General features: G+C 42.1%; 1 protein-coding gene across 3 annotated transcripts in view; it reads right to left on the bottom strand.

The window, feature by feature from the left end:
• Nucleotides 1-27,407, bottom strand: part of YLPM1 (YLP motif containing 1) — a 90,902-nt gene that overhangs the window by 47,771 nt on the left and 15,724 nt on the right. For all 3 annotated transcript variants that reach the window (XM_075065539.1, XM_075065540.1, XM_075065538.1), the window contains exons 5-16: nucleotides 24,343-26,544; nucleotides 18,650-18,761; nucleotides 12,298-12,739; nucleotides 5,697-5,789; nucleotides 5,285-5,468; nucleotides 4,963-5,108; nucleotides 3,616-3,770; nucleotides 2,747-2,809; nucleotides 2,202-2,321; nucleotides 1,704-1,880; nucleotides 1,380-1,463; nucleotides 1,047-1,130 (exon numbers count right to left, since the gene is read on the bottom strand). In XM_075065539.1, coding sequence (XP_074921640.1) covers nucleotides 1,047-1,130; nucleotides 1,380-1,463; nucleotides 1,704-1,880; nucleotides 2,202-2,321; nucleotides 2,747-2,809; nucleotides 3,616-3,770; nucleotides 4,963-5,108; nucleotides 5,285-5,468; nucleotides 5,697-5,789; nucleotides 12,298-12,739; nucleotides 18,650-18,761; nucleotides 24,343-26,544 — 3,862 coding nt within the window. The remainder of the gene's footprint in view (nucleotides 1-1,046; nucleotides 1,131-1,379; nucleotides 1,464-1,703; nucleotides 1,881-2,201; nucleotides 2,322-2,746; nucleotides 2,810-3,615; nucleotides 3,771-4,962; nucleotides 5,109-5,284; nucleotides 5,469-5,696; nucleotides 5,790-12,297; nucleotides 12,740-18,649; nucleotides 18,762-24,342; nucleotides 26,545-27,407) is intronic.

The following is a 27,407-nucleotide window of genomic DNA, read 5'->3' as shown; positions in this document are numbered from 1 at the left end:
GAGCTAATCAGGGGCTCCACCCAAAGTCCTGATTGGTGGCAGCACTACAGGATCTAAGCTGGTAATTAAGCTTAGAGGCATTCATGCTAGTATCTCATTTTCTGGACGCTAAGGTTCAGATTTGGGAAAGAATACTATGACAAGCCCATATTAAAGCAGAATAAATTCCAAGTCTATTCTCACACTCTCTCTTCCTGAGAGCTCAGGCTTTTGGCTCCTCTCTTTGAAATTACTAGTTTCAAGAGCATTAGTATTTGTAGACTGGAAAATGAAGTGTTGACCTCATGGTTTGTAAGGAGTTAAGTTGAAAAGAATAAATTCTGATTTCCTACTTCCGTAGCTCAGTAGTTTCTAAGCCCACTATGAAAGCTGCTCTGACGTCAGCATACAGCTGTGCTGCACTCAAAATGTACATGATTTGTGCACCAATGTAGTCCCAGATCTCTTGACTTACTAAAATATCTGACTAACAAGATTACAGCAATGCAGAAAGCTAAAATGCCAAGGATGCATGTCAAATGAAATTCCCCTTGGTACAGAGAGAGCAACACGCTTTTCTCTCAAAGAACTCCTCTCCAGCCACATAGTCTAGATCCAGATATTTGTTTTCTGTGACAGAGTCTCTGGATTTCCCAAAGCAAGGACTTGGAGGAATCAATGGGGTTTTGCCAAGCTCACAACATTTTTCAAACTTATGACCCTACTACTTAAATAAGTTACACAGCTGCAACAATCCTGCAGGAATGCTGAGTTTCTTCAGAGCAGGTAAAGATACTCTTTAACTGATAGTCAACAGTTAGTGGAGGACAAAATAGCTTCCTCTCTTCCCTTAAGAAGTGAGAGCATGGTCTCCATAAATGCAGCAGTAAAATCCCTCAAGTTGTTCTTGTGCCTGGGTAAGTCTTAACCATATTTGGTTTGTAAAGTGCTAAACAGACTTCTGGTACTTAATAAATAATAACAAAACTTCTCTTCTGCAATTTACATTTTCAATATAAACACAAATGCATGTACTCTCCACTTCATTCAAATTGAGTAACACTCACCTCTTCAATAGCAGCATCCTGCAACAAAGAACGAATGTCCAAGCGCATCATGTGACGTGGTGCAGTCTCCCAGTGATCAGACATCTAACAAGAGACATACAAAATATAGCACTTCCTACAACACACCACACTGAAAAAGTGGGTCTTTGATTACAGTTACATTGCAGCTATCCTACTGAAATTATCACAGGGAATATGGGCCCATCTTCAAAAAAGAGTGAGGGATATATTTGTTCTAAAACAATATGAGGTTTCACCAACATCAATGGACCTGAAAGCCCAAAGAAATCTAACTTCAATAACCCCTGTGACTCCGCTTCTATATACAGTTACCCTATTTATCTCCTTTAGCTTGCGTCCATGGATATTCCTTTTGGCACAAGTCTGGTTATCTGCACTCATCTCAGCTAAATACACCTAGAAAGAGAAAATTAGTATTAGACACCATAAACTCATCAGAGAATTAATGTTATTATCTAAAGCAGTTTTCCCATAGAGTGAATGTACGTGTGAGCTGCATGTGCAGAAGATGTAAACACTGATACATGAGTGAGCATTTAATACTAAACACCAGCAGGACTGACTGGGGCTTCCATTTTCCTGAAGAGGGCTCACCGTTTTAGAGGTACTGGTGAGTGTGAATCCTGACATCATTACCTCAAAGCCCTTGGTTTTCGCTGCACTCCAGAACTGCTCAAAATGGCGCACCCTGTCATTGATGGCATCCAGGATAATGAAAGGGAAGAAGCCATCATCCAAGGTCTTTTTGAAAGTTTTAAACATACTGGTGCGGTAGGTCTCTTCCATATCAGCTTCATACTCATACTCCATCACCTGGGTCCAGGACAAAAAGCAGGTCAGGAGAAAGCAGGAGTTCTAAAATGGCTGGTGTTCAAATCCTGATATCACAACCATTGAGCATAAGGGCAGCAGAAGCAAACCTCCCTCTGCAAGGAGATTTCTAAAGAACTTGCCCACAGATTCTCTCTAATTTGGCCACACAAAGAAATGCCTTATTCAAAAGAACACCATTGCATCCGAACAGCCGGTTCCAGCCCTAATTGTAATTACATTGTTATATGCCTCCTTAAAAAAATACCTTTCCTTCCTTTCTCAAGCAAAGATCTAGTCAACGGAGACACAAACTGAGTATACCTTCTTTTTCACTTTTTTTCCTGTATCTGGGTCTCTCTCCTCTTTCTCCACTTCGGTGATGAAATAGTCATCCAGGCTGAGAACTCTGGGTGCAGGTCCTCCACACTCCACCTCTTTGTCCTGGGAAGGAAACAACCAACAAATTCAATTTCCGTTCTATAATGTGAGCCCTCAGTATACCCAGAGCACACCTCAGCGATCTGATCCACATTCAGTAGGAACAAGAAAATAACATTTTACTATCTTCTGCAACTGAACACCTTTCTTTTTATTTCAGTCATCCCAGCTGCCTTTCCCTCTAGCTCTGGAAGGGGATACCCAATCATCTGAAGAACTAGAATCTAAAGCAATTAAGAGACTGAGTTTCCAGATCCAAAATTGCTTCTTCCAAGGGACTGACCTAACATGATCTCCCCCGTGCACTGGACAAATAGAAGGAAAGGAGAGAAGAAGTGTGCACGTAGAGGTACATTCCTAGAGATATGCTGATGTTTTACAGTTAAGAGTTTGGAAACATATAGAAAAGTAGGTATTTATCTACTTACCCGGATGAGCTTTGCTACATGTGTCTTTCCACTGCCTGGTAATCCTCTCATTATGATGACAATCTGATATAAAGACAGCATGAAAGAAAGATGACTTTTTGGGCTGCATTCAACAGAATCCCTGAGTATGGGACGTGGCCTACCAACCAACATGCTCTGGTTCACAATCTTGCATTCTTATTGGATACAGAATCACAAAACAGAGCTAGCACTATGACATGTTCCTTAACTGTTTTTATTGTGCCCAGTCAGAACCATAACCTCAGCAGACACCTGCTGAAGATCTGGACCTATAATGTAAGATTGAATTTGTTAAAATAAAAAGTTAGTAGTATGAGCCTAGCTTAACTATACAATCCTTTGCCAATGTATGTACACCAACTTTTTCTTCCCTCCCTATACAGTATATGGCCAAGCCATCCCTCCCACATATCACACAGTCAAACACTACTCTCAGAAAGAATTCTGAAACACATAAATATTCTCAATTAATAGGAATCCTATTCTTGCACTCCCAGATCCAAGAGGTTTATATCTCAGATGTATTCCACCTGATTATGTTGCATTATTCTATTTGTATCAGCAGCAAAGCCTTCTTGGAGCTCCCCCAAAGTGAACCTGCACAGCTTTTTTTCCAAACCATTTTCTGCAGTCTTTCCTTGGTCTATGAGAACACCAAAATTAACAAGTTATGTTTTAGATGTTCAATCTACTCTCCATTTTGGGGCTCACAAATTATTCAATGGCTTTAGATGGGGCAGGGATTTGCTTTAGAAACATGCATACTGCATACGGGAAATGTATCAGAATACAGGTCCCTTAACACTGCTTGTTGCCTTCAGAATGGATAGCAGCTCCATGCTACTCACCCTCTCTGGCCTGCTGTCCCGTCCTGGTGGCTTCAAAATATCATCCACGTTCTTCGACTCTGGTTTCCTCTCTATCCGGGGAGCAGGGGGTGGCTGGCGAGGTACTGATGGAGCCGAAATAGGTATCCTCTCCTCAGGGTAATTTCTCCGATCACCTACAAATTTCAGTAATTGCATACAGGTATTTTCTCGGTTCACTGAAATCAGAAATCTAAATCAGAAAGCTCAGTTCACAGGATTCTAACAGACCCCAGTGATTTCCAAGAGAGTGTGGTTTAGCCTCAATTTAAGATCTGATTGGTAGAGGAGAAGACAAAACCAGTCCCATTTAACCAATGCCATAAAAAACACAAAATCTGGACTGACAGAAATATGACCATATTTCCAAAGGGCGGAATGGTTTAGTCAAAGAAGAACAAGACTGGAATACAAGATTTTAGTTCACATCTCAACTTTGCCAGTGACTTCCTCTGTGGCCTTAGGAAAGTTGCTTAACCTCTTTGTAAACTGAAAAATAGGGATAATAATGACCTACATTCCAGGGGAGTTCTGAGGCTTAATGAATGTTTATAAAATGCTTTGAATATGTAAATCCCCTATATAAATGCTAAGCATCTTTATTGAGTCTATATAAACAAGGAAAACGGACTGGTCTTTGTAATGTCTATGATTAATTCACAACTCTGCAAAGCAGGGAAAAGAAGTCAGACCAAACTCAGAATACCATGGGAAATTCTTTTATTAGAATCCATACTACATAAGGGTGTGATGAAATCCTAAAACCTCCCAGGTGGGTCTGATAGTTTTGTTCTGACTCACTTCCACTCAGGTGCTCAGACACCATTGTGCTGAGTTTATTATAGTCCAAGATAGATAGTTTATCATTCTTCTTACAAGATATTGATCTGTGGGATTCTTGCTTCTGAGACCATCATAACCCCCTTCCTCTGACTTCTGAAAACTGAAATCAAATCAGCTCAGCCCATGGCATCATGATTACTACATATGATCATACAGAGTCTTGAAATAGTGTTGCACTTTTAGTGTCAGATGTCAGACTTTACAGATGTCAATACCAAGTGAGCCACAAGTGCAGTCCTAAGCAATTCTGATCACAAACATTTGTATAATTGGTGGGCAAAATATCTCACTGCTACTTTCTAGATCTCATAACCAGTGAGAGACAGAAGATCACACGAACAAGACAGACACTGCCCTGATAAATGCCCCTAACATTTATATCCTTAATGAAGTAATACAACTATCAAGCTCATCTTCTTTTGATCCTACTTTCCTGGTTTCATTTTCCCAACACTGTAGTATTACTTTGGGACTAAGGAACCATACCTCCAAACATGGAAGGTCCATGATCATAGGTTGGACGATCAGGCTTTCGTTCATATGATGGTCTTTCAAAGCCCCCTCGCCTTGAGGAGGGATGCTCTTTCTTGTCACGGTAAGACTGAGTCCTTGAAGGTCCAGTTGGAGGTGCCCTGCCAGAAGAAACAGCACTTTGTATAGCTCTCGGATTTCTACAATAGAGCACAGCTCTGAATTCCCAATCAGTATACAAACATATGTCCTTCAAATGAAATTGAGTCTGACAGCATCTTATACAGCAGCAATCATGTGGATGCAACTATGATCCACCTTGTCCTGCACTGCATACCTGTCCTCTCGAAGATGGCGTTCTTTCTCAAACCTCTCTCGATCATAATCTCCTGAGCCTCGGTCTCTGTGCAGTTCCCGCTCCCTTTTAAAATCTCGGTAATCTGTGTTAGCATTGCCTTGACGCTCAAAGTAAGACTCACGATCCCTCTCTCTGTTGTAACGATCCCGCTGGCCTGGATGTTCTGGAAAAAGAAACCCCCAAAATCTGAACTACAAAAATATAAGCCAACCCTTAAAAGAACTCCAAGGGAACAGGAAAAGCATAGGAATAATATTATAGTTATGGGCTTCTAAAAGAAGAAAGCAGCACACAATCTCCAGCACGGAACAAAAGTCTAGCGTTTTCAGCTATCCACGTGATGCTTGCCTACTTTCTCAAAGGATATCAGAATTAGCCAAGGAGTGCCTACCTTTTGGAAATGGTTGTCTCTCAGGCAGAGGTTCTGGACGCAGAGTTATCCTCTCCCCATAGGGAATTTGTTCAACTTTACTGGTGGTTATATCTGGTAAAGAAATTTGACAAGAAAATAAGTAAGGATATTGTCCCAAATCCCTCATCCATCTCCTCCCCTCTCTGAAAGCAATGACATAGTGACATTCAAAGCAATCAGAGAGTAACTATGCCTAGCATATATTAGTGACCTGCTGTATAAAAAAACATTTGTGCTACATTAATGTTAACTGAATACAAACTCAGAGCAACAAACTACTCACATAAGAAAATGCTAATTAATTTAATTTTTAGGTGACAAATCTGAGGAACTGTCCCAGATTGAGGTGTCATTAGAGGTGGTTTTTGAACAAACTGATAAATTAAACAGTAATAAGTCACCAGGACCAGATGGTATTCACCCAAGAGCTCTGAAGGAACTCAGATGTGAAATTGCAGTATTACTAACTGTGGTTTGTAACCTGTCCTTTAAATCTGCTTCTGTACCAAATGACTAGAGGATAGCTAATGTGATGGCAATTTTTTAAAAGCGTTCCAGAGGTGATCCCAGCAATTACAGGCCATTAAGCCTCACTTCAGTACCAAGCAACTGTATGGTTGAAACTATAGTAAAGAACAAAATTGTCAGACACATAGATTAACATTATTTGTGGGGGAATAGTCAACATGGTTTTTGTAAAGGGAAATCATGCCTCACCAATCTACTAGAAGTCTTTGAGGGAGTCAACAGACATGTAGACATGGGTGATCCAGTTGATATAGTGTATCTGGATTTTCAGAAAGCCTTTGACAAGGTCCCTCACCAAAGGCTCTTAAGTAAAGTAAGCTGTCATGGGATAAGAGGGAAGGTCCCTCATGGATTGGTAACTGTTTAAAAGTTAGGAAACAAAGGGTAGGAATAAATGGTCAGTTTTCAGAATAGAGAGAAGTAAATAGTGGTGTCCCCCAGGGTCTGTACTGGGACCAGTACTATTCAACATATTCATAAAGGATCTGGAAAAAGGGGTAAACAGTGAGGTGGCAAAATCTGCAGATGATACAAAACAACTCAAGATAATTAAAGCCAAAGCAGGCAGTGAAGAGTTACAAAGAGATCTCACAAAACAGGTGACTGGGCAACAAAATGACAGATTAAATTTAATGTTGATAAATGCAAAGTAATGCACAATGGAAAACATAATCCCAACTATACATATAAAATGATGGGGTCTAAATTAGCTGTTACCACTCAAGAGAGAGATCTTGGCATCATTGTGGATAGTCCTCTGAAAACATCCACTCTATGTGCGGCGACAGTCAAAAAAGCTAACAGAATGTTGTGAATCATTAGGAAAGGGATAGATAATAAAACAGAAAATATCACATTGCTGTTATATAAATTGATAGTAGGCCCACATCTTGAATACTGCATGCAGATGTGGTTGCCCCATCTCAAAAAAGATATATTAGAATTGGAAAAGGTTCAGAAAAGGGCAACAAAAATAATTAGGGGTATGGAACAACTTCTGTATGAGGAGAGATTAATAAGACAGTTTTCAGCTTAGAAAAGAAATGACAGAGCGATAAGATAGAGGTTTATAAAATCATGACGGGTGTGGAGAAAGTAAATAAGGAAATGTTATTTACTCCTTCTCATAACATAAGAACTAGGGGTCACCCAATGAAATTAATAGGCAGCGGGTTTAAACCAAATGAAAGGAAGTATTTCTTCACACAACACACAGTCAACCTGTGGAACTCTTTGCCAGAGGATGTTGTGAAGGCCAAGACTATAACAAGAGTCTAAAAAGAACTAGATAAATTCATGGAGGATAGGTCCATCAATGGCTATTAGCAAGGAAGGGCAGGAATGGTGTCCCTAGCCTCTGTTTGGCAGAAGCTGGAAATGGGCGACAGGGAATGGATCACTTGATGATTACCTGTTCTGTTCATTCCCTCTGGGGCACCTGGCATTGGCCACTGTCAGAAGACAGGATACTGGGCTAGATGCACCTTTGTTCCGACCCAGCATGGCCGTTCTTATGTTCCAATGTATTTTTCCCCATATATATATTTTTTTCATTAATTCCATTAAAGACATAGAAAAGAGCTAGCTAAACTTCTCAGGAGAGTGGTACAAACGGAAAGGAACTCCCTAGCAACGCTACAGTTAAGCCAATGTCTACATTTCTGTTTCTAGGTGCATACCACTGAAGGTCAGTGGTGAAACAACCAGGACTGCAGTGAAGTCCTTTTATTATTGTATTATTAGAGTGGAATTTAACTCTTCAGCAGAAAAATATAGTGCACCAAAACCCTGGGTTCCTAGGAGAGTTAAATGTTTATGGCTCAAATTGAACACAAAATCTCAGCTCAGAACTGCACATTTTCAAATTTTTAATTAAAAATATTTTGACTTTGCCTGTTGAAGTTACATGGATGTAAAACATTTACATAGAAAGAGTCTATAGCATTTGTGTAATTCAAAGCAGCTGCAATTTTTAAAAGTTAAATTTTTCTTAAATAGCTAGTTGTTTCAAGACAAAGTTTTGTAAGTAGAAGTAAATAACCCAAATATTTTACTGAAAATAATTGAAACATCTTTTACTACAGTTGAAATTATAGGAAAGGAGAGTTTAATTGTCAAAAGTTAAAATGTGTTGTACACTCTTCAAGCAATGGAAAGAAAGGAGGGAGTGATTCAAACGGGACAGCTTCTGGGGGAGTAATGCCACACATACACCCTCTCTTCCTTTCCCAGAAATGGTCGCAGGCTGAAGAGACTAGGCACAACAGCACAAACTGGAAGGTTACAGCTGTGGAAAAGCCTAAAACAAGCAGGAAGGCACAGATCTGGACTCCTGGAAGTAGTTCGTAAGGGGACAAACAACAAGGGAGCTTATGGGTTGTTGTTTTTTTTACATAGCCTAGTTTTATCTACTGTAGTAGCTAACAGTCTGTTTCTGGTTGCTTTACAGCCTAACAAAAAACCCCATAAAAATACAAACTACTAAAAAAGTAGCTGAAAAGCAGCTCAGTTTTAAAACTGAACCGCTGGGTCATTTTCCCAAGGCAGTAGATTTCCTTCCTTATGGAGTTTAGCTGTGGAACACTCCTACCTTGCAGGGTCCTAGATCTCATGCTCCAGCCCGAGCCTGAACATCTACACCGCAATTAAACAGTCCCTTAGCCTGGTCAGCTGCAGGTTTTTAATTGCGGTGTAGCCATACCCTATATTTGTCACTGAGATATCAGTATGTAGACAACAGTAACTGAAGTAGCCAGTTTAGATTCTTGTCCATTTTTCTAACAATTTTTAATAAAATATTCAAATCATGGGATCATTTCTGCTCCAAATAACTACTGGCAAGTTGCAGAGACAATAAAGCTAGCTATACCACAACACATTTTAAAAGTAACTGCATTCTAGCAGAATCTCTCTCTTTTTAAAGTACTGTAATACCATGGGAAATGAATTCTCACTGAAAACTTCATATTAAATTTTAGCCTTGGGAAATTCAGTATTAAATCTGAACCCCATCTATCATTCTTGATCAATCAGTTGACTATATAAGTTGTAAACTCTTGAGGGGAAGGAATTTGTCTTCATTCTTGCCTGCAGAGCTCCTCATCTACTTTGGGCAATACACAGACAAATAATAAAAGAACAATAGCATTAGATGTTCTACTTGTAAGGGTTTAAAGAGTGGTCCATTTTATTACAGGTGACCTAACATTCAGATAAAAAGACCTGGTTTAATGTAGAGCAGGGGTTGGCAACCTTTCAGCAGTGGTGTGCCGAGTCTTCATTTATTCACTCTAATTTAAGGTTTAGCGTGCCAGTAATACATTTTAACGTTTTTAGAAGATCTCTTTCTATAAGTTTATAATATATAATTAAACTATCATTGCACATAAAGTAAATAAATGTTTAAGGAATGTTTAAGGAACTTCATTTAAAATTAAATTAAAACGCAGAACTCCCCGGACCGGTGGCCAGGACCCAGGCAGTATGAGTGCCACTGAAAATCAGCTTGTGTGCCGCCTTCGGCATGCGTGCCATAGGTTGCCTACCCCTGATGTAGAGTATCAATATTGCACTGGTTAAGATATACTGTTTTGTGATTCTATCACATGGGCTAGTGTTGATTAGAACCAGAGGTGTCAGTAATCTATTTAATTCACGTGAAGCACTCTACATCACAGCATGGAAGGAAAAAGTAAACTCATGAGCAGAACCCTACCAAACTGATGGGCCGTGAAAAACGCATCATGGACTGTAAAATCTGGTGCCCCATGTGAAATCTGGCTATTTTAAGGCAGTCATGGTATTGCCACCATTACTTCTGCACTGCCTTCAGAGCTGCATGGCCACAGAGCGGTAGCTTCTGCCCAGGCATGCAGCTCTGAAGGCAGTGCCACTGCCAGCAATAGCACAGAAGTGAAAGTGGCATGGGGGGAGAGCATCATCACTTTTTTTTTGGGGGGGGGGGGGCAGGATTGGCCTTATGGGCGAGTGAAAGCCTAAGGCGCCATGGTTACACACCCTGCCCCTCCCCACCCAACCCAGTCAGCCCAAGGTCCCTTTAACTCCCAAGAACTGGGCCTGGAGCTGAGGAGGGGCAGGGCTGGGGGCTCCTATGGTGCCCTGGGCTCCAGCTGCTAGCTCTGGCCAGGCTGGGGAGGGATGGGACTTCCACTTTCCCTGAAAAGGCTGATCCCACGGTCAGGTTAGACCCACCTCTGGGAACCTCCCCCAGCTGCAGGAAACTCTGCTACTGCTGGCTAGCAGCCCAGTTCATGATACGGTACTGCCACCCTTACTTCTGTGCTGCTGTTGGCAACGGCGCTGCCTTCAGCGCTGGGCGGCCAGCCAGCAGGTGCCACTCTCTGTCCACCTAGCTCTGAGGACAGCACTGCTGCCAGCAGCAGCACAGAAGTAAGGATGGTAATACCGCGACCCCTGCAACAATAGCCTTGCAATACCCCACTACCCCATTTTGGGTCAGGACCCCCCCGGTTACAACACTAAAATTTCTGATTTAAATATCTGAAATTGTGAAATTTAAGGTTTTAAAAATCCTATGACTGTGAAATTTACCAAAATGGGACCGTGAATTTGGTAGGGCCCTACTCATGAGTGAAGTCTAATTATTTAAATGAGATCGATCGATCATATATGCAAAAGTCTCTCTAATCTCCTGTCACTTGGGTGCCTGCAGGAGGAAGTAGCCAAAAACTTACTCGCAGAGTTCAATTTGGGCTGTGATGCTCATCAGACCGAGCACGTGTACAGAGTGTACGTAGCGACGTTCCTTGGTTTTGGTGGGAATGAAGCACAGCAGAGATACGAGGACGGTATATTTACCAACACAATGTTTAGAAACAAGTAATTTGCTGTGTGGCTGATTGCATATTATAAATGCTTAAGCTGTCTTGAAAACCCAAGCAAAAGGTAGACCCCAAATGGAAATGGATTTAAACTGGCTAACAAGTAGTTTAGGCTTGAAATTAGACAAACGTTTCTAATCATCAGAGGAGTGGAGTTCTGGAACAGCCTCCCAAGGGAAGTACTGGGGACAAAAAATGTAACTGGCTTCAAGACGGGGCTTGATATGTTTATGGAGGGGTGGTATGATGAGCATGTGACCCATCTGCTACTGCTAGTAGCAAAAATCCCCAATGGCTGGAGATGGGGAACTAGCTGGGGAGGACTCTGAGTTAGTGCAGAGAATTCTTTCCCAGGTGTCTGGCTGGTGGATCTTGCCCACATACTCAGGGTTCAACTGATTGCCATATTTGGGATTGGGAAGGATTTTTCCCCCAGGACAGATTGGCAGAGACCCTGGGGATGTGAGGGGGGTTCACCTTTCTCGGCAGCACGGTCACTTGTTGATTTAAACTAGTGTAAATGGTGGCTTCTCTGTAACTTGAAGCCTTTAAATCATGATTTGAGGACTTCAGTAACTCAGCCAGAGATCAGGGGTTTACTGCAGGAGGGGTGGGTGAGGTTCTGCGGCCTGCAATTTGCAGGAGATCAGATAGATGATCATAATGGTCCCTTCTGTCCTTAAAGTCTATGACAGTGGTCCCCAACCTTTTCGTCTGGAAGGACCACTGCGGTGGTGGAGCATGTGCCGAAATGCAGCTGAATTACGGCAGCATTTAGGCATCATCGAGAGGCATCCCTGCCAAAATTCAGGGGTGGACGCCTCTCGATGATGTCACTTGTCAACGGCAAGCAGCATCATCGAGAGGCGTTCCTGCTGAAATGCCGTTGAAATTCAGTGGTATTTCGGCAGGTGCTCTCCTGGGGGCCAGGACACAAGCGCATTAAGATGCCCCCGCGGGCACCGCATTGGGGACCCCTGGTCTATGAGTCTATGAGACAACTTTCAATCTCACTGCAGCTAAGGTATTTGGGACTACATAATGATGTATAGCGCTTGCACAGTGATTGTGTTAAGATTCTGGGCATACTTTGTGTGGTAAATATCACTCAGAGTGCGTTCCTTTAGAAAGAAAAAGTTTTGTTTAAGTGTCCTAGTACTAGAGACAAAATAATTTTTTCCATTACTCACCCCGCCCATGGCCATAGTCCACAGTCTGTTGAATTAGAGGTGGTTTAGGAACTGAAGCTGGTACAGACGATGGAATGGGAGTATGACCTGGAGGAGGTATTTTCCCAGAAGATGACACTGCAGGTGGCAGCACTGATTCTGGTTCACATAATGAATACTCCAAATTTGCTCCTTTATCTTCACTGGTATCCCAGAGTCCATGAAAAGAATCCTCATCCCAACGTTCCTGTTTCACAGCACCAGATGTTGGCTTTATTGCAGGAGCCTGACTTGAGGTTGTAGCAGAAGCAGGAATTGGAGCACTTGGCCTCGTCACCGGGGCACCTGGCCTCGTCACCGGGGTGGGCTGCCTGAACAACACGGGTGGCTTTATAATAACAGCAGGAGAAGGTTTGATAGGTTGAGATTCTATTGGTGTCTCAGGTGGCAGTTGAGAAGATGCCTAGACACGGGAAACATTCTTTAATAAGCCTCTGTAAACAGCTTTCCTCACCCTATGTGAAAAAAGTAAACAAAGCCCTCTGAACAACTTGTGTCCCAGATAGAGTCTTGCAACCTGACCCAAACACAATAGGACCCAGCTACAAGTGTCGGGGTCTGGGCAGATTGGCTCTGATCACCTCCTCCTACCTGTGGGATTGGCACCATGGAGACGGAGGCATGCCCTGCTCCTGCTGGGCACTGCCACTTGGCTGCACTGTGCGTGCTAGGGAGTTATCACGCTTACAAGTCACAGTGCCTCTCACTCCACAGCACACACAGTGCAGCAAGGCTGTGGTAGCTGGCAGGAGTAGAGTACGCAGTTGCTGCCACATCAAACCTGTGAGTAGAAGGTATCCAGTGATTGAGCACGTTCACCAGGTATCCGGAGTGGGAAGCCCCCCTCAGGAGAAAGCAATGGTGGCGGCAATACAGTTTCAGGGGAAAGTGTCAGGTCCGGGTGGGCCAGAAAAGGACTTGACACTCTCAGGTCAGGTTCAGGTCGGCTGTGCCAGGGTCAGATTCAGGCCCAGGACGATTTTTAAAACTGGGCCTGAGCAGACCTCTAGTCCCAGCTGAGAAGGGTGCTTTCATAACAGTATGTAATTCACACATTCCTAACTATTAGCATTTTCAGGTTCCCTCACAGGAGGGCACACTGATATCTCAAGAAGAATAGCCATTCTGGATTGGTTGGTGTGTGCTCACTACTTGAAATTTCTAAACTCATTAAGTCAAATATGAATAAAGGCTTACTGTAACTGTTCTCTCATCCAAAATGACCTTACCAAATTAAGCTCTCTCTTTAGCCAAAGAGCCTTCCAGGTGTTTCTCTCAGCTAAATTTCACATTATAGATATGTGAAGAAGAATTGCCTCTAAACAGCAAGTCTAAGACTGCATCTACAATAGAAAATGTACCCATTGCTGTCAACAGGTGCAGCTGAACCAGTGCTGAAAATGATTTAACTGTAACTATACTCAAGAGTGAACCATATTCTGCACTATTTCACAAACCCTAATAGAGGATTGCTCAGAAAAAGCTGTGATCACCGTTTGGCCATTCTATACTTGCAGTTAAACTGTTTTCAGCAACATCCACTGCCCACAAATAGTAAACTTCCTAGTATAAACAGAGCATCCTACATTACTAACAGCTACCCCTCTAGCTCTTGTGTACATCCACCCTATCTACAGCTACTGCCAGCTTCTTGACAACTCCCAGCAAAAATCCACCCTCTCCAGAGTTAACACCAGCTCCTTAGCTCACCCTAGAGAAAACCTGTTCTCTGTTCAGCTAAAATCAACCACTTGGCTCTCCTAGGTTACATGGAAAATGTACTACTTTATTCACCACAAGGTCCATAGTCTGACCACGCCCTCCCATAACAGATACAATATTAAAGATGACAAATTAAAAGAAGCAGTGTAATTTTATTTAAAACTTTGTGACAAAGGTGGAGACTAGGGGACAGTCTGTTCTAGATTTGATTTTGACAAATAGGGAGGAATTGGTTGAGAATTTGAAAGAGGAAGGCAGCTTGGGTGAAAGTGATCATGAAATAATTCATGATTCTAAGGAATGGTAGGAAGAAGAACAGCAAAATAAAGACAATGGATTTCAAGAAGGCAGACTTTAGCAAACTCAGAGAGTTGGTAGGTAAGATCCCATGGGAAAAAAGTCTAAGGGGAAAAACAGTTGAAGACAGTTGGCAGTTTTTCAAAGAGGCATTATTAAGGGCACAAGAGCAAACTATCCCACTGTGTAGAAAAGACAGAAAGTATGGCAAGAGATCATCTTGGCTTAACCAGGAAATCTTCAATGATCTAAAAATCAAAGAAGAGTCCTACAAAAAGTGGAAACTAGGTCAAATTACAAAGGATGAATATAAACAAATAACACAAGTATGTAGGGACAAAATTAGAAAGGCCAAGGCACAAAATGAGATCAAACTAGCTAGGGACATAAAGGGTAGTAACAAGAAAACATTTAGAAGCAAGAGGAAGAAGAAGAAGAAGAACAAGGTAGGCCCGTTACTCAATGGGGAGGAGGGGGAAATAATAACAGAAAATGTGGAAATGGCAGAGGTGCTTAATGACTTCTTTGTTTTGGTTTTCACCAAGAAGATTGGTGGTGACCGGATGTCTAACAATGAATACCAGTGAAAATGAGTTAGGATCAGAAAAGGCTAAAATAGGGGAAGAACAAGTACAAAATTACTTATACAAATTAGATGCCTTCAAGTCACCAGGGCCTCATGAAATGCATCCTAGAATACTCAAGGAGCTGACTGAGGAGATATCTGAGCCATCAGTGATTATCTTTGAGAAGTCATGAAAAATGGGAGAGATTCCAGAAGACTGAAAAAGAGTAAATATAGCGCCAATCTATAAAAAGAGAAATAAGGACAACCAATGGAATTACAGACCAGTCAGCTTAACTTCTGTACCCAGAAAGATAATGGAGCAAATAATTAAGCAATCAATTTTTAAACATCTAGATGATAATAAGATGATAAGTAACAGTCAGCATGGGTCTGTCAAGAACAAATCCTGTCAAACCAACCTGATAGCTTTCTTTGACAGGGTAACAAGGCTTGTGGATAGAGGGAAGCGGTAGACGTGGTATATCTTGACTCTAGTAAAGCTTTTGATACTGTCTCGCATGACCTTCTCATAAACAAACTAGGTAAATGCAACCTAGATACAAGGCTGGTGCAAAACTGGTTGGAAAACCATTCCCACAGAGTACTTACCAGTGGTTCACAGTCATGCTGGAAGGGAATAACGAGTGGGGTCTTGCAGGGATTAGTTCTTGGTCTGGTTCTGTTCAATATCTTCATCAATAATTTAGATAATGGCATAGAGAGTACACTTATAAAGTTAGCAAACAATACCAAGCTGTAAAAGCAGCAAAGCATCCTGTGGCACCTTATAGACTAACAGACATTTTGGAGCATGAGCTTTTGTGGGTGAATACCCACTTTGTCGGATGCATGTCATCCGACGAAGTGGGTATTCACCCACAAAAGCTCATGCTCCAAAACGTCTGTTAGTCTATAAGGTGCCACAGGATGCTTTGCTGCTTTTACAGATCCAGTCTAACACGGCTACCCCTCTGATACTTAATACCAAGCTGGGAAGTGTGGCAAGTGCTTTGGAGGATAGGATTAAAATTCAAAATGATCTGGACAAACTGGAGAAATGGTCTGAAGTAAATAGGATGAATTTCAGTAAGGACAAATGCAAAGTACTCCATTTAGGAAGGAACAATCAGTTGCACACATGCAAAATGGGAAACGTCCACCTAGGAAGGAGTACTGTGGAAAGGGATCTGGGGATCATAGTGGCCCACAAGCTAAATATGAGTCAACAGTGTAACGTTGTTGGAAAAAAAAAAAGCAAACATCATTCTGGGATGTATTAGCAGGAGTGTTGTAAGCAAGACACGAGAAGTAATTCTTCCGCTCTACTCTGTGCGGACTAGGTCTCAACTGGAGTATTGTGTCCAATTCTTGGTACCACATTTCAGGAAGGATGAGGACAAATTAGAAGGAGTCCAGAGAAGAGCGACAAAAATGATTAAAGGTCTAGAAAACATGACCTGTGAGGGAAGACTGAAAAAATTGGGTTTGTTTAGTCTGGAAAAGAGAAGACTGAGGGGGGACATGATAACCTTTTATGTACTTGAAAACTGTTATTACAAGAAGGAGGGAGAAAAACTGTTTTTCTTAACCTCTGAGGATAAGACAAGTAGCAAGGGGCTTAAATTGCAGCAAGGGAGATTTAGATTAGACATTAAGAAAAAACTTCTGTCAGGATGATTAAGCACTGGAATAAACTGCCTAGGGAGGTTGTGGAATCTCCATCATTGGAGATTTTTAAGAGCAGGTTAGACAAACGCCGGTCAGGGATGGTCTAGATAATACTCAGTCCTGCCATGAGTGCAAGGGACTGGACTAGATGACCTCTCTAGCTAGTACAGACAATTCTCTTTTCAGCCTACTGATTCGTTTACCTCCCTAATCCTGTCTCCCAAGAAATGAGGCCTCACCCATGTCCAATTACTCAGGTCAAGTCAGGCCTACACATGGAAAGCACAGTTTGCGTACACTGAAGAAAAAATGACTCTATTAGCTTCATACACAGAGCCTGTGCCACAGGTTGCTGAGAAACACAGAAGTAGAGTTGCTTCAACATTTGGAAAACAGACAATCTAGAAGAAAATGGGTCAGAGGATTTCATGCTCTTCTGCTAATGAGTGTCTAATATTTATTTACCTACTTCATGAAGGTGCTGATAGGATTCAGTCATGTTTGTAAAGTGATTTAAACAGTATAAGCAGTATGTGTGATTTAAGCAGTATATTATTATACCCATTATTCACTGGGTGCTTTCCAAACACAAAGGAGGGGACAGTCCCTGCTACAAAGAGTTTATAATCTAAACAGTGGTTCTCAAACTTTATTTTTCCACAGACCACTTGAAAATTGCTGAGGGTCTCGGCAGACCACTTAATGATCTTTCCAAATGTTGTTTGTACTGTTAGCCAACTATTGTGAAGTGCTTTAGATAAAAATGCTATATAAAAAAAACAAGCTTTTTTTGTTCTATAAATAAAAGCACACAATTCATATTTTAATATCAGTAGTGTTACCTTTCTAATGTGATGGATGTGCCCTCTCTCCCCCTCCCCAGCAGCCACCGAGTTGGGGCTGGGAAGGAGGGAGGTCTACCATGGCAGCAGCCGAGCTGAGGCTGGGGAGGAGGACCACTCTCTCCGGCAGCCGCAGCCCTGGAGCTGGGGAAAGTTGTCTCTTTCTCTGGCTGTCACAGCCCTGCATGTCCCAAATTCCCCTACCCCCTCTTCTCAGCCCACTGCCCCTTACCACCTACCCCTTATTTCCCCCAAGGCCACCACCTCACCTTACATGTGCGCCTTCTCCAGGGTCCAGGCACCTAATTAGTGGAGCCACACCTGAGCACTCCACTAATTAGGTGGGGGCCCTGCATTCTTTCATGTGCAGCCACCCAGGCATGCACCTTAGAGGGAACTATCCGCAGACCACTTTAATGGAGCTCATGGACCACTAGTGGTCCATGGACCACAGTTTGAGAACCTCTGATCTAAAAAGACAGAGAGATGAAGGACAGGGGAAAGGTATACTATGTTCAAGCAGAGTGATCTGGGTGATGGGGCAAAACTTCTTAGTTTAACTTTTAAAAAGTGTAAAATTAAGGTATCTTCTCCTATCCTCCCTATACATAACTGAACTACTTTGATCCACATAAATACTTCAGATTAACAAGTATGTGAAACACAAACATACAAAAATCCAAAAATACTGGGTCAAACAAATGTACAATAGAACTTCACTAATCTGAGCTACTGAAAGGGAGAGTCCAGTGCAAGTAAGTGAGGTTTGTGACCCAGTGAGTGCTGGGGAAGAACACTAGCACCATCAGACAATTATAAATGCCCTACTTCTTCTTCAGGGGATTACCTGAATCCCTGGGGCATGCTAGGAACTGATATGGTGCTCCCACACTGGAAAAACCATGTCACATTCCCCCCGGGTTTATGAGAAGCATGTCATGAGTGACATCACTCTTGCCCCCAACACAGCAGCAGAATCTCACTGGCTTGTGTTTCAATCAACTACAAGCTCAAAAGTTCTTTTTCCATTTGGGTTTGTAGGTTACCAAAATACAATTTTATGAGATTCGACTAAGTGCAAAGTATTATTTTACAAGTTACCTACCTCAGTTTGCTTCGCCTCACCATCAGAAACCAGGAAATACCTATTTTAGCTAGATTCCAGATTTGAACTAATGTTCATATCCAGGTGAATTATCATCAGCATTTCATTTACCTGAAAGGCACGTGGCCTTGTAGTTGTGGTTTGTGATCTAGAAGTTTCCTGTGATGGCAGGTGGGGATCAGGCACAAACTCTTTCAACTTCTGCAACTGTTCTTTTTGTTCCCTGCACACACATACACACACACACACACACACACAAAAAAAAAGCGTTACCATTCTGTGACATAAATGCACTGTTAAAAAAAAAAATAAGGGAACCAATACGTACACCAACAAAATATATTGTAGTAGTATTAAGAATCATTATTCACTACAGAGTTTACGGCTGGGATAAGCTATGACACAAGCAGCTGGTAGCACCCCAACAGCCAGCATACTGGGAGAGACTAGACTTAGACTGTGAGCTCTCTGATGCAGGGACCATCTTTTTGTTGTGTGTTTGTAGGGTGCCTAGCACAATGGGGTCCTGGTCCATGACTGGGACTCCTAAGTGCCACTTCAATACAAACAATAACAGCTGCAGCAACTCGGAGCTCCCTTTACATCCAGTGTTCCTAACACCTGGCTTTGGAAAAATGCATTGGATGGCAAATCCAGATCAACACACAACTGATACTGTGTCAGTTGCACAGAGAACAGATCTTGTTGAAGTCACCTGAAGTTGAGAAAAGCTATTCTCTACATTTCTACTACTGCTTCTGTCTCAAAGCATCATCAGAAAGAGTCTTATCAATTTTAAGCCACTTACACTGAATTGTTCTGCTTATGATCTGCTCTTTCTAAAGTATGCAATGAGAAGAGTCAGTGTAAGGTAGAAAACAACTCTCAATATGGTTTGATACAAAAGGGTGACTTACCCAGTGTTAACTTTAAAACTGAGGAAAACAGTCAATAGAATCTTCTTTAATTGAACCCCTTCTTTGGCGCTGTAGAGAGAATCTGCTTTCACATGTAAAGCCTTCTTGTATCAGTTTATTAGGCCTTACACAGCATTCTCTAAAGCACAGATGACAAAGTCCCTGACAATCTGGTGTACTAAACCAGTTCCCATGACAGATTAAATTCTTCAGAATCATAACTTCCATTCACTTTTTGAAAATTACATTTCTAGCACTTCTGGTTGCAATTAAAACCTTCCATATGGGAATAAAAGGTATACTATCTTTATGAGTTTGAAAACAAAACAACTTTGAAAGAGGTAGAAAATGTCCACATTCATTTCAATGTGTTTTTAACTGAAACCTAAGGATGACAAATGTCAACAGTAACTGTATAACTGTTCATCATTTTAGCATAAAATCCAGCTTGTGCGATTATCACCCTAAAGGATGCAATGGCAGATGCAGGAAAGTGGGGGCACCCACTCCCTGGACTTTGTCTTTACCAATACTGCTCCCTCATTGGTCTTCCTGTTCCCTCTGGAAGGTGAACCATGATGCTCTGTTCTTAGGTCTATTCCTCTTCTTTCTACACTCTTCCCTGAAATACCTCATTCATTTACATTCCAATTTATAAGTTTACCTCTTCCTTTTTGATGTTCCTTCCTACAAATGTGCATGATGCACCCATACCCATGGTACCCGTGCACCATCCAAGCTTTCTCTCTCTTCATATTACACCATTAGGGCACCTCTGAATGTTTCCAGTGGTAAGGGATTTTGAAAAACAGCTTGAAGGAATATTTTGCTGTTTATTGCTGCTCGGTCATTCTTCAGGATTCTTGTGATGATTGTTTTATATTTCATTATGCAGATAATAAAATCCTGTATCAATCTAATTTTGGAGCTGTGGGTTGACTACAGGATGAACAAAGCTTTTGCTATGGGATGCATGGAAAGGGGCAATCTCTGAGATCATCAGTTGGCTGGGCCCTGGTTTATTAAATTTGGATTTGGACATGGACAGAGAGCCACTGCAGCGAGCAAAGAACTGAAGTGGCAAACTCTCATCAAGCTCTGTTGCCTAACAAGTGGACCACTACATTTTGAACCAGCAGGTGAGGGTTTTAATATTTTTTTGCCTTCACACATTCAACCCCAGGTACAGCACATTAGAATAGTTGAGTTTTTCAGTGATAGCTACTTGGATCACTGTGGACAGATCCACATCTAAGAAGCCATGTGCTGACTAGCCAAGGATGTAATAAAAAGCATATTTTGCTACTGTCATCATCCAGTAATCTACGGACACTGAGGCGTCTAGTAGCATCCCAAGATGCTATCACTATAACAAATGAAAAGGTAGACACCTTCAGTTATTTACTAAGTGCCAGTGATGTACTGAACACTGTACAATAAATAGAAAAAAAGATACTTTCTCTCACAAGCGTCTTAAAAACTTGAGGACCATGCTAAAGTTTGGCAAGTTCTTCAAAGCATTTTCCACGTCCCACCAATATCACCTCTGTCTTTCCCAGGTTTTGTTTTAGTCAACTGTTTTTTCATTCAGCAGCAGTGCTCTCTCAGGTACTGAGATATCTAGATGATGGCATTGTCTACAGAAGATTTGCAGCTAGCTTACACCTCCATATTGTTGGTATTGGGTCTGTAGTATCTCAAATCTTCCCTAGAATTGTAACAATTTAATAAAGGATGGTAAAGTTAAATAGAAGGATAAACAAGTTAAACCCCAAACGAGTCCTCATGTGAAATCTCTCTAGGAAGTACAATAGTCCACATGACATGACAGGAATGAGGGAAACCAATTTAATGCAATTCTGTTCATCTCACCAGGTCACTCAGATTAGTCATCAGCACTTCATAATTAAAGGGTGCTGGTCAAGGGTGCAGACAGATCTAACATCAGCATGTAAGCGTGCCAGTTGTCTTTGGATAAGAGGAGATTTTCCATCAGTGAGACCAGTGCAGTTTCTGTTCCATATGCTGGGCTAAAATCTGTCAGGGAAGGTTCTAAGATATTAGCAGAGGTCAAGTGCTGCTGGAGATGGCTTTTCACCAATGCATCAATCACTCTGCCTGGGAAGGGAAGATTATCGACAAAGTAATTGACACTAAGTGATGGTTTCTTGAACACACGCCAGACGACTGCATGTTTCAGGAAGGTTGATAGGCTGCCATCTCTAAAGGAGGTGTTAATGTTCTATTCCATGTCAGCAGTAGACTCGAGTGCTCCTGACTGGCTGTCACCAACCAAGAGGGATACATATATGATTTCTAAGAACTGGAGAACTTTGATCTAGCCAATCTTTTCTCAGTATACTTTACAAAGTTCTTCACACCGGGTGATGCTAGATTTCAAATGAGGGAAATGATAAAAAAATAAGCACTGTACAAAACCAAAATAATCCATATTAAGTGGATTAAGATCTGGCTAACTGATAGATCTCAAAACATAACTGTTAACAGGGAATCATCAATAATTATGACGACTCTACAAGAGTTCCATGGGGATCAGTTCTCAGTTCAACTCTGTTCTGTATTTTTATCAATAAATTGCAAGAAATAGAAAATCAGAGCTGATACAATTTGCAGGTGACACAAAAATTGGTGGGGTGGCAAATAATAAGGAGAACAGAACTACATTTAGGAACAAAGAATGGGGGCAGTCATATTTACTGGACATGTGCAGGTGATAGGGAGAGGCGGAAACCTCAGGAAAGCAGTTAACTCTGAAAAGGACTTACGGGTCACTAGATAATCCACAGAACATGAGCTTCCAATGTGAAGCTGTGGTAAAAAGGCTAACCCAATCCTTGGATGCATAAACAGGGAAATGTTAAATACATAGAGAGGTGATATCAAATTCACAGACAGCACAGGTGAGATCGCTACCGGAAAACTGTGTCTAATTCTGATGTCTAAACTTTAAAAATGATTGTGAAAAATTGGAGAGGGTTCAGAGACGTACTACAAAAAATTAATTTGAGGTCTGGAAAACATGCTTTCCATTGAGAGACTTACGAGCACAGACTTAAGAGTTACTAGATCAGAGTCTTTAAGTACCTACACTGCAAGTAAACATTAGAATTTATGGAACTCTTTAACCTAGCACTGGCATAACAAGATGCAATAATTGGACGTTGAAGTTAGGTAACTTCAATCTGGAAACAAAACAACTTTTAAATAGTGAAACATTAGAACAGATTATCAAGGAAAATGGTTAGTTCATCATTATCTGGAGTCTTTAAATCAAGACTGGTTGAAAGTCAAAGGGACTTAGGTGCCTAACTCACTTGAGCACTTTTGAAAATTCAACCTGGATGTCTTTCTAATACATAGGATCTAACTCAACAAGTTATTGGTCTTGATAGTAATGAAAAATTCCCTTGATTGCAGGAATTACTGGGTGAAATTCTATCCGCTGCATTATACAGCTATGACTAGATAAAATCTATTCAGGTCATTATGCAGAACAGTTCTTTTGGATGAAATTTTGCATCTGCTATTGTGTAGAGGATTTATTGGCTTCTCTAAAGTTTGCAGCATAGGACTACAGGAATTCCTTGCTCAGCAGTCATGTTAAAGCTACTGGAAAACAGGTGGTTATAGAGACTATCAACACCCTGATTCTATGGTTGGAAAAAATTCTCCAATAGAATGTTTTGGAAGCTTGCTGGGGTCATGAATGTCCAAGGGCAGACCAGCACAGTCAATAATTAAGATAGCCCATTTACACTACTAAAGTTTTTTTTTTCCTGTTTCTCCCTTGTTAAGTATCCTCACAGCTTCTTGTCAAACTGTCTTAAATGGGCTATCTTGATTATCACTACAAAAGTTTAATTAATTAGCCTCTTAGAGTTGGTTGGGCAACTTCCACCTTTTCATGTTCTCTGTATGTATCTATATCTCCTCATTATATATTCCATTCTATGCGTCCGATGAAGTCGGCTGTAGCCCACGAAAGCTTATGCTCAAATAAATCTGTTAGTCTCTACGGTGCCACAAGTACTCCTGTTTTTTTTTGCAGATACAGACTAACACTGCTGCTACTCTGAAATCAGGCTTACTAGTTGTGTGTGATTTTCCATGCATCTTCCTTCCTTACATATTGGTAAATTCCTGGTAGTATTTCCTGTACGTTATCTAAAACAAAAAAAGATCTTTCCTCTGTTCTTATGAACAAAACTCTTACACATGCATTGGTTCTTTTTCATTTTGACTACTCTAACCTCCTCCTCTCTGCCCTTACGAATTTCTGATTCACTTACCTCCAGAATATTCAGAATGCAACAGCTAAAATCATCTTCAGGCACTCTTCATCGATGTCACTCCTTTCTTAGCTTCTTAACTTTAATATTAAGTTAAAGTTTTTTGCCCTCATCTTTACAGATCTTCACAACCCTGCTTCTGCCTACACCCTAGATATTGGCAATGTTCTCATTCTCATAGTATCTGGGTTCAGTTAAAATATAGTGATGATTGAAATGGACAAGGAAAAGGAAAATTAAGATAGTAATATCTTGGGATTTGCACAGAATAAGAAATCCATATGCTTCAAGCCAAACATTCATCACATCTGGGGGTGAGAAAGGAAATTATTGCCCTCCATACAGTACTGTACAATTGAATGGGTTTAAAAGATCAGCCGGCCTAGGGGCAGCTCCTTGAAGCATCATGTATTGGCAAATGCAAGAGGCATAATACCAGAACAGACGTAATAATTGTCTAAACTGATAAAGCAAATCCTGTGACCCTGCTTAACAGTATTTAATACAATTCCATGAATTAGTTCAGATAAATTACCAACTTTTTGCCCTAAAGAAATTACAGGATTAGCCAACTCACCGAAGCATTTTCAGCTCCTGGGCAGCCTTGAGGATTATTTCATGCTGCCTTTGACTAAGGACCATTACCCCTCCAAGTGACTGTTCAGGGTCCAGATTTGGCTCTGCTCCCAGCACGTCAGATGAACGTGGTGGTGGAAGGGGTGGATCAAGCTGATCCTCCAAAGGTCGTAGTCTGTCTGCTTCATCAGGATACCATCTATCCGACAACCGTTCCCTCTCCCAGTCAGTCCTTTCAGGAAGGTAATCTCGCTTCTCCCTCGATGTATCACGCCTCTCTGGATACTCTCGGATCCTCAACTCCCCCCTGTCTCGGAGGTCTCTGTCATAGAGATCTCTGCCTCTTTCCTCCCTCCACCGGTCCTCACGATACCTGTCCAGAGGTGGAAGTGGTGGCAAAGGTGGAAGAGGAGGAATGTCCAGGTCATGCCTTGGTGTATCTCTGTCATCCAGAGGTCTCAAGTAATCTCTGTCCCATTCTCTATCTAATTCTCGATCATAAATATCCAAGGGTCTTCCAATCCTGTCCAGATCTCTGTCTAACTCCCTCTCCCTAGGCCTTTCCCAATCATCCCACCAAGTGTCTCGTCTGTCAAGATCAGAAGACAAAGGAGGTAGAGGAGGAAGAGGTGACAGTGGAGGCAATGAAAGACGCAGTGGTAATCTGTCATCTCTATCATATGGATCCAGGTGATCATCCCGAATATCTGTGTCACGCTCTCTCCAATATTGATCTCTTTCCCAATCATCCAATTGCTCATGCTCTAAAGGACGGGCATCTCGTCTATCTAATGAAGGTTCCTCTTGCATTCTCTCCTCTTCATGACTCCAGGGAGCCCCTGTTGGTTCCTCTCGATGATACAGAGATAATTTCTCTGAGTTGTCTCCTAAGCGGATTGGTTTATCAATACTGCCTGTTTCAGGCCTGCCCATTTCCCTCTCCCGGCTTCCTGACAGCCTGACAGAACCCCTCTCCCGACTTCCTGCCCGCCTGACAGGACCCCTCTCCCAGCTTTCATCCCGCATGACAGGACCCCTATCCCGGCTTTCAGCCCGCATGACAGGGCCCCTCTCCCAGCTTCCTGATTGCCCCCTATCCCTGCTGTCTACCCGGCCAGCTGGTTCCTTGTCTCGGCTGGACAACACCCTCTCCCGGTTGCCTGACCCCCCAACTGGCCCCATCTCCCAGTTGCCTGACTGCCCATCTGGCAACTTCTCCCTGCTATCTGACCCCCTATCCAGCTGCTCCTCCCTGCTGCTCACTCTCTGGATCATCCCCCGGCCTCGAGTGGCTGCCTGTCTGGGCAATCCTCTGCCTCTGTTTGTTAGCCCCCTGCCCCGGCCGTCGTCCAGCCTGCCCTGCCCCCTGCCCCGGCCGTCGTCCAGCCTGCCCTGCCCCCTGCCCCGTCTGCTTACTGGTCCACTGCCTCTATTATCTTCTGGTTGAACTGGCCCTTTACTCTGGTTATTTTCTAATCCAGGTAGTCCTTTACCCTGGCTATTTTCTGAAAGGGGCAATTTACTATCTGTAGATTTTAAGTCTGTATTTCCTGTCACAGGGGATGGAGGTAAGGCTGCTGTTCCTCCTGTTCTTGGAGGAACAGTAGACTGCACAGTTACAGGTGAACTGGGAAGTGGTGTTGGTTTTTGATTCTGAGTGGATGGAGGTTGAGTAGTTGCTTTTGTCTCTTCTACTTGCTGTGCAGGATCCTGAGAACTCCACGTCCACTTTTTAGGCCCAGGAATGACTTTTTTGACTTCAGCTTTGGGTGCTTCCTGTTGAGCTTTGGTCAAGTCCTCAGCTGGCTGAACTGGACCAGAATTCTTTGCCTCTGTATCAAAGGAAACTGGAGTAGACTGAGTTCTATTTGCCAGCTCCTGGTTGACAGCTGCATCAGCAAAAGCTTCTCTGTTTTCTGTTCGGGACTCTGCTTGAGACTGCTGTTGTCCAAAAGGAGGTCTGGGCCCCCTCCACTGTGACCCACTTGGTCGGGAACTGTGCATCTGTGATGTACTTGGGGATGTATAAAACTGTGCTGCTGGCCCACGGGGGATAGTTCCCCATTTGCTTGAAGACCGTGCATCTGAATTCTGACCTTCAAATCTTGGCCTTGGCCCTTCCAAGTGCTGGCCTTCAAAACGAGGTCCTCTCTGTCTTGGCCCTTCAAATCTGTCAAAGCCTCTTCCCCGAAGTCCATCAGACCTATAGGTAAAACAAGAGACATATCTGAATGAACAAATTAAGTGAGAATTCTCTAGAAGATATTTTCACCCTATAAAACAACTTCCATGCAAACATCTCTGTGTGCCTCATAAGCAAACCCCATTAAATCAGTATAGAAACACGGAAAAATGCACTTCAATTTCACACTGCACAACTGAGAGAGACATAAGCCACTTGCAGACTCAGCAACCTCTAAAAATAATATTAAATGAGCCACAGAATAATCAGTGTCATGCCCCACTGTTGCACCAATGTGTGAAGTTATGTCTCTGTGCTGGCTCATATCATCTGGGGCATCATTCATAGACATGTAATGGAAAAAAAAATCCTGCTTATGTGAGAGCAGCAGTATTTGAAACACGCTATACAGATGGCAGTGGCTGAAAGCGTACATTTCAGCCATGAAGACTAGTTCCAGGAGAAACGCTGACTTAAAATCTTAGCTGGAAATCAAGTATGTTATTTTAACATGTCTTGTGTTTAAAGCTCCAGACTAGGGCTCAGAAGATCTAGATTCTGTTTCCAGCTTTGTCCAGATTCAGTGTGTGACTGTGGGAAAGTCACAATTTCTCTGTCTCTTGATACTCCAACAGCAAAACAGTGGTATTTCCCTACCACACGAGGGTGTGGGCAAAGATAAATAAATGAACATATGTGTAATGATCAGATACTATGGTGCTGAGTACTACATAGAAAAACCCATAAATAAAATATAATTAGATAAATAAAATCTAGATATAGAATTTAAAATATTAAACAGCAAGTGGAGCAAGCTTATGATGTTGCCTTGGTCTGGACAGCTTTATGTGTTTTCTGTTTGTACAACTGTATTTTATTCACAT

Source organism: Chelonoidis abingdonii, chromosome 4 (genome assembly GCF_003597395.2).
Source record: "Chelonoidis abingdonii isolate Lonesome George chromosome 4, CheloAbing_2.0, whole genome shotgun sequence".
NCBI classification, from domain to species: domain Eukaryota; kingdom Metazoa; phylum Chordata; order Testudines; family Testudinidae; genus Chelonoidis; species Chelonoidis abingdonii.
This window is presented reverse-complemented; position numbering and strand designations above follow the sequence as displayed.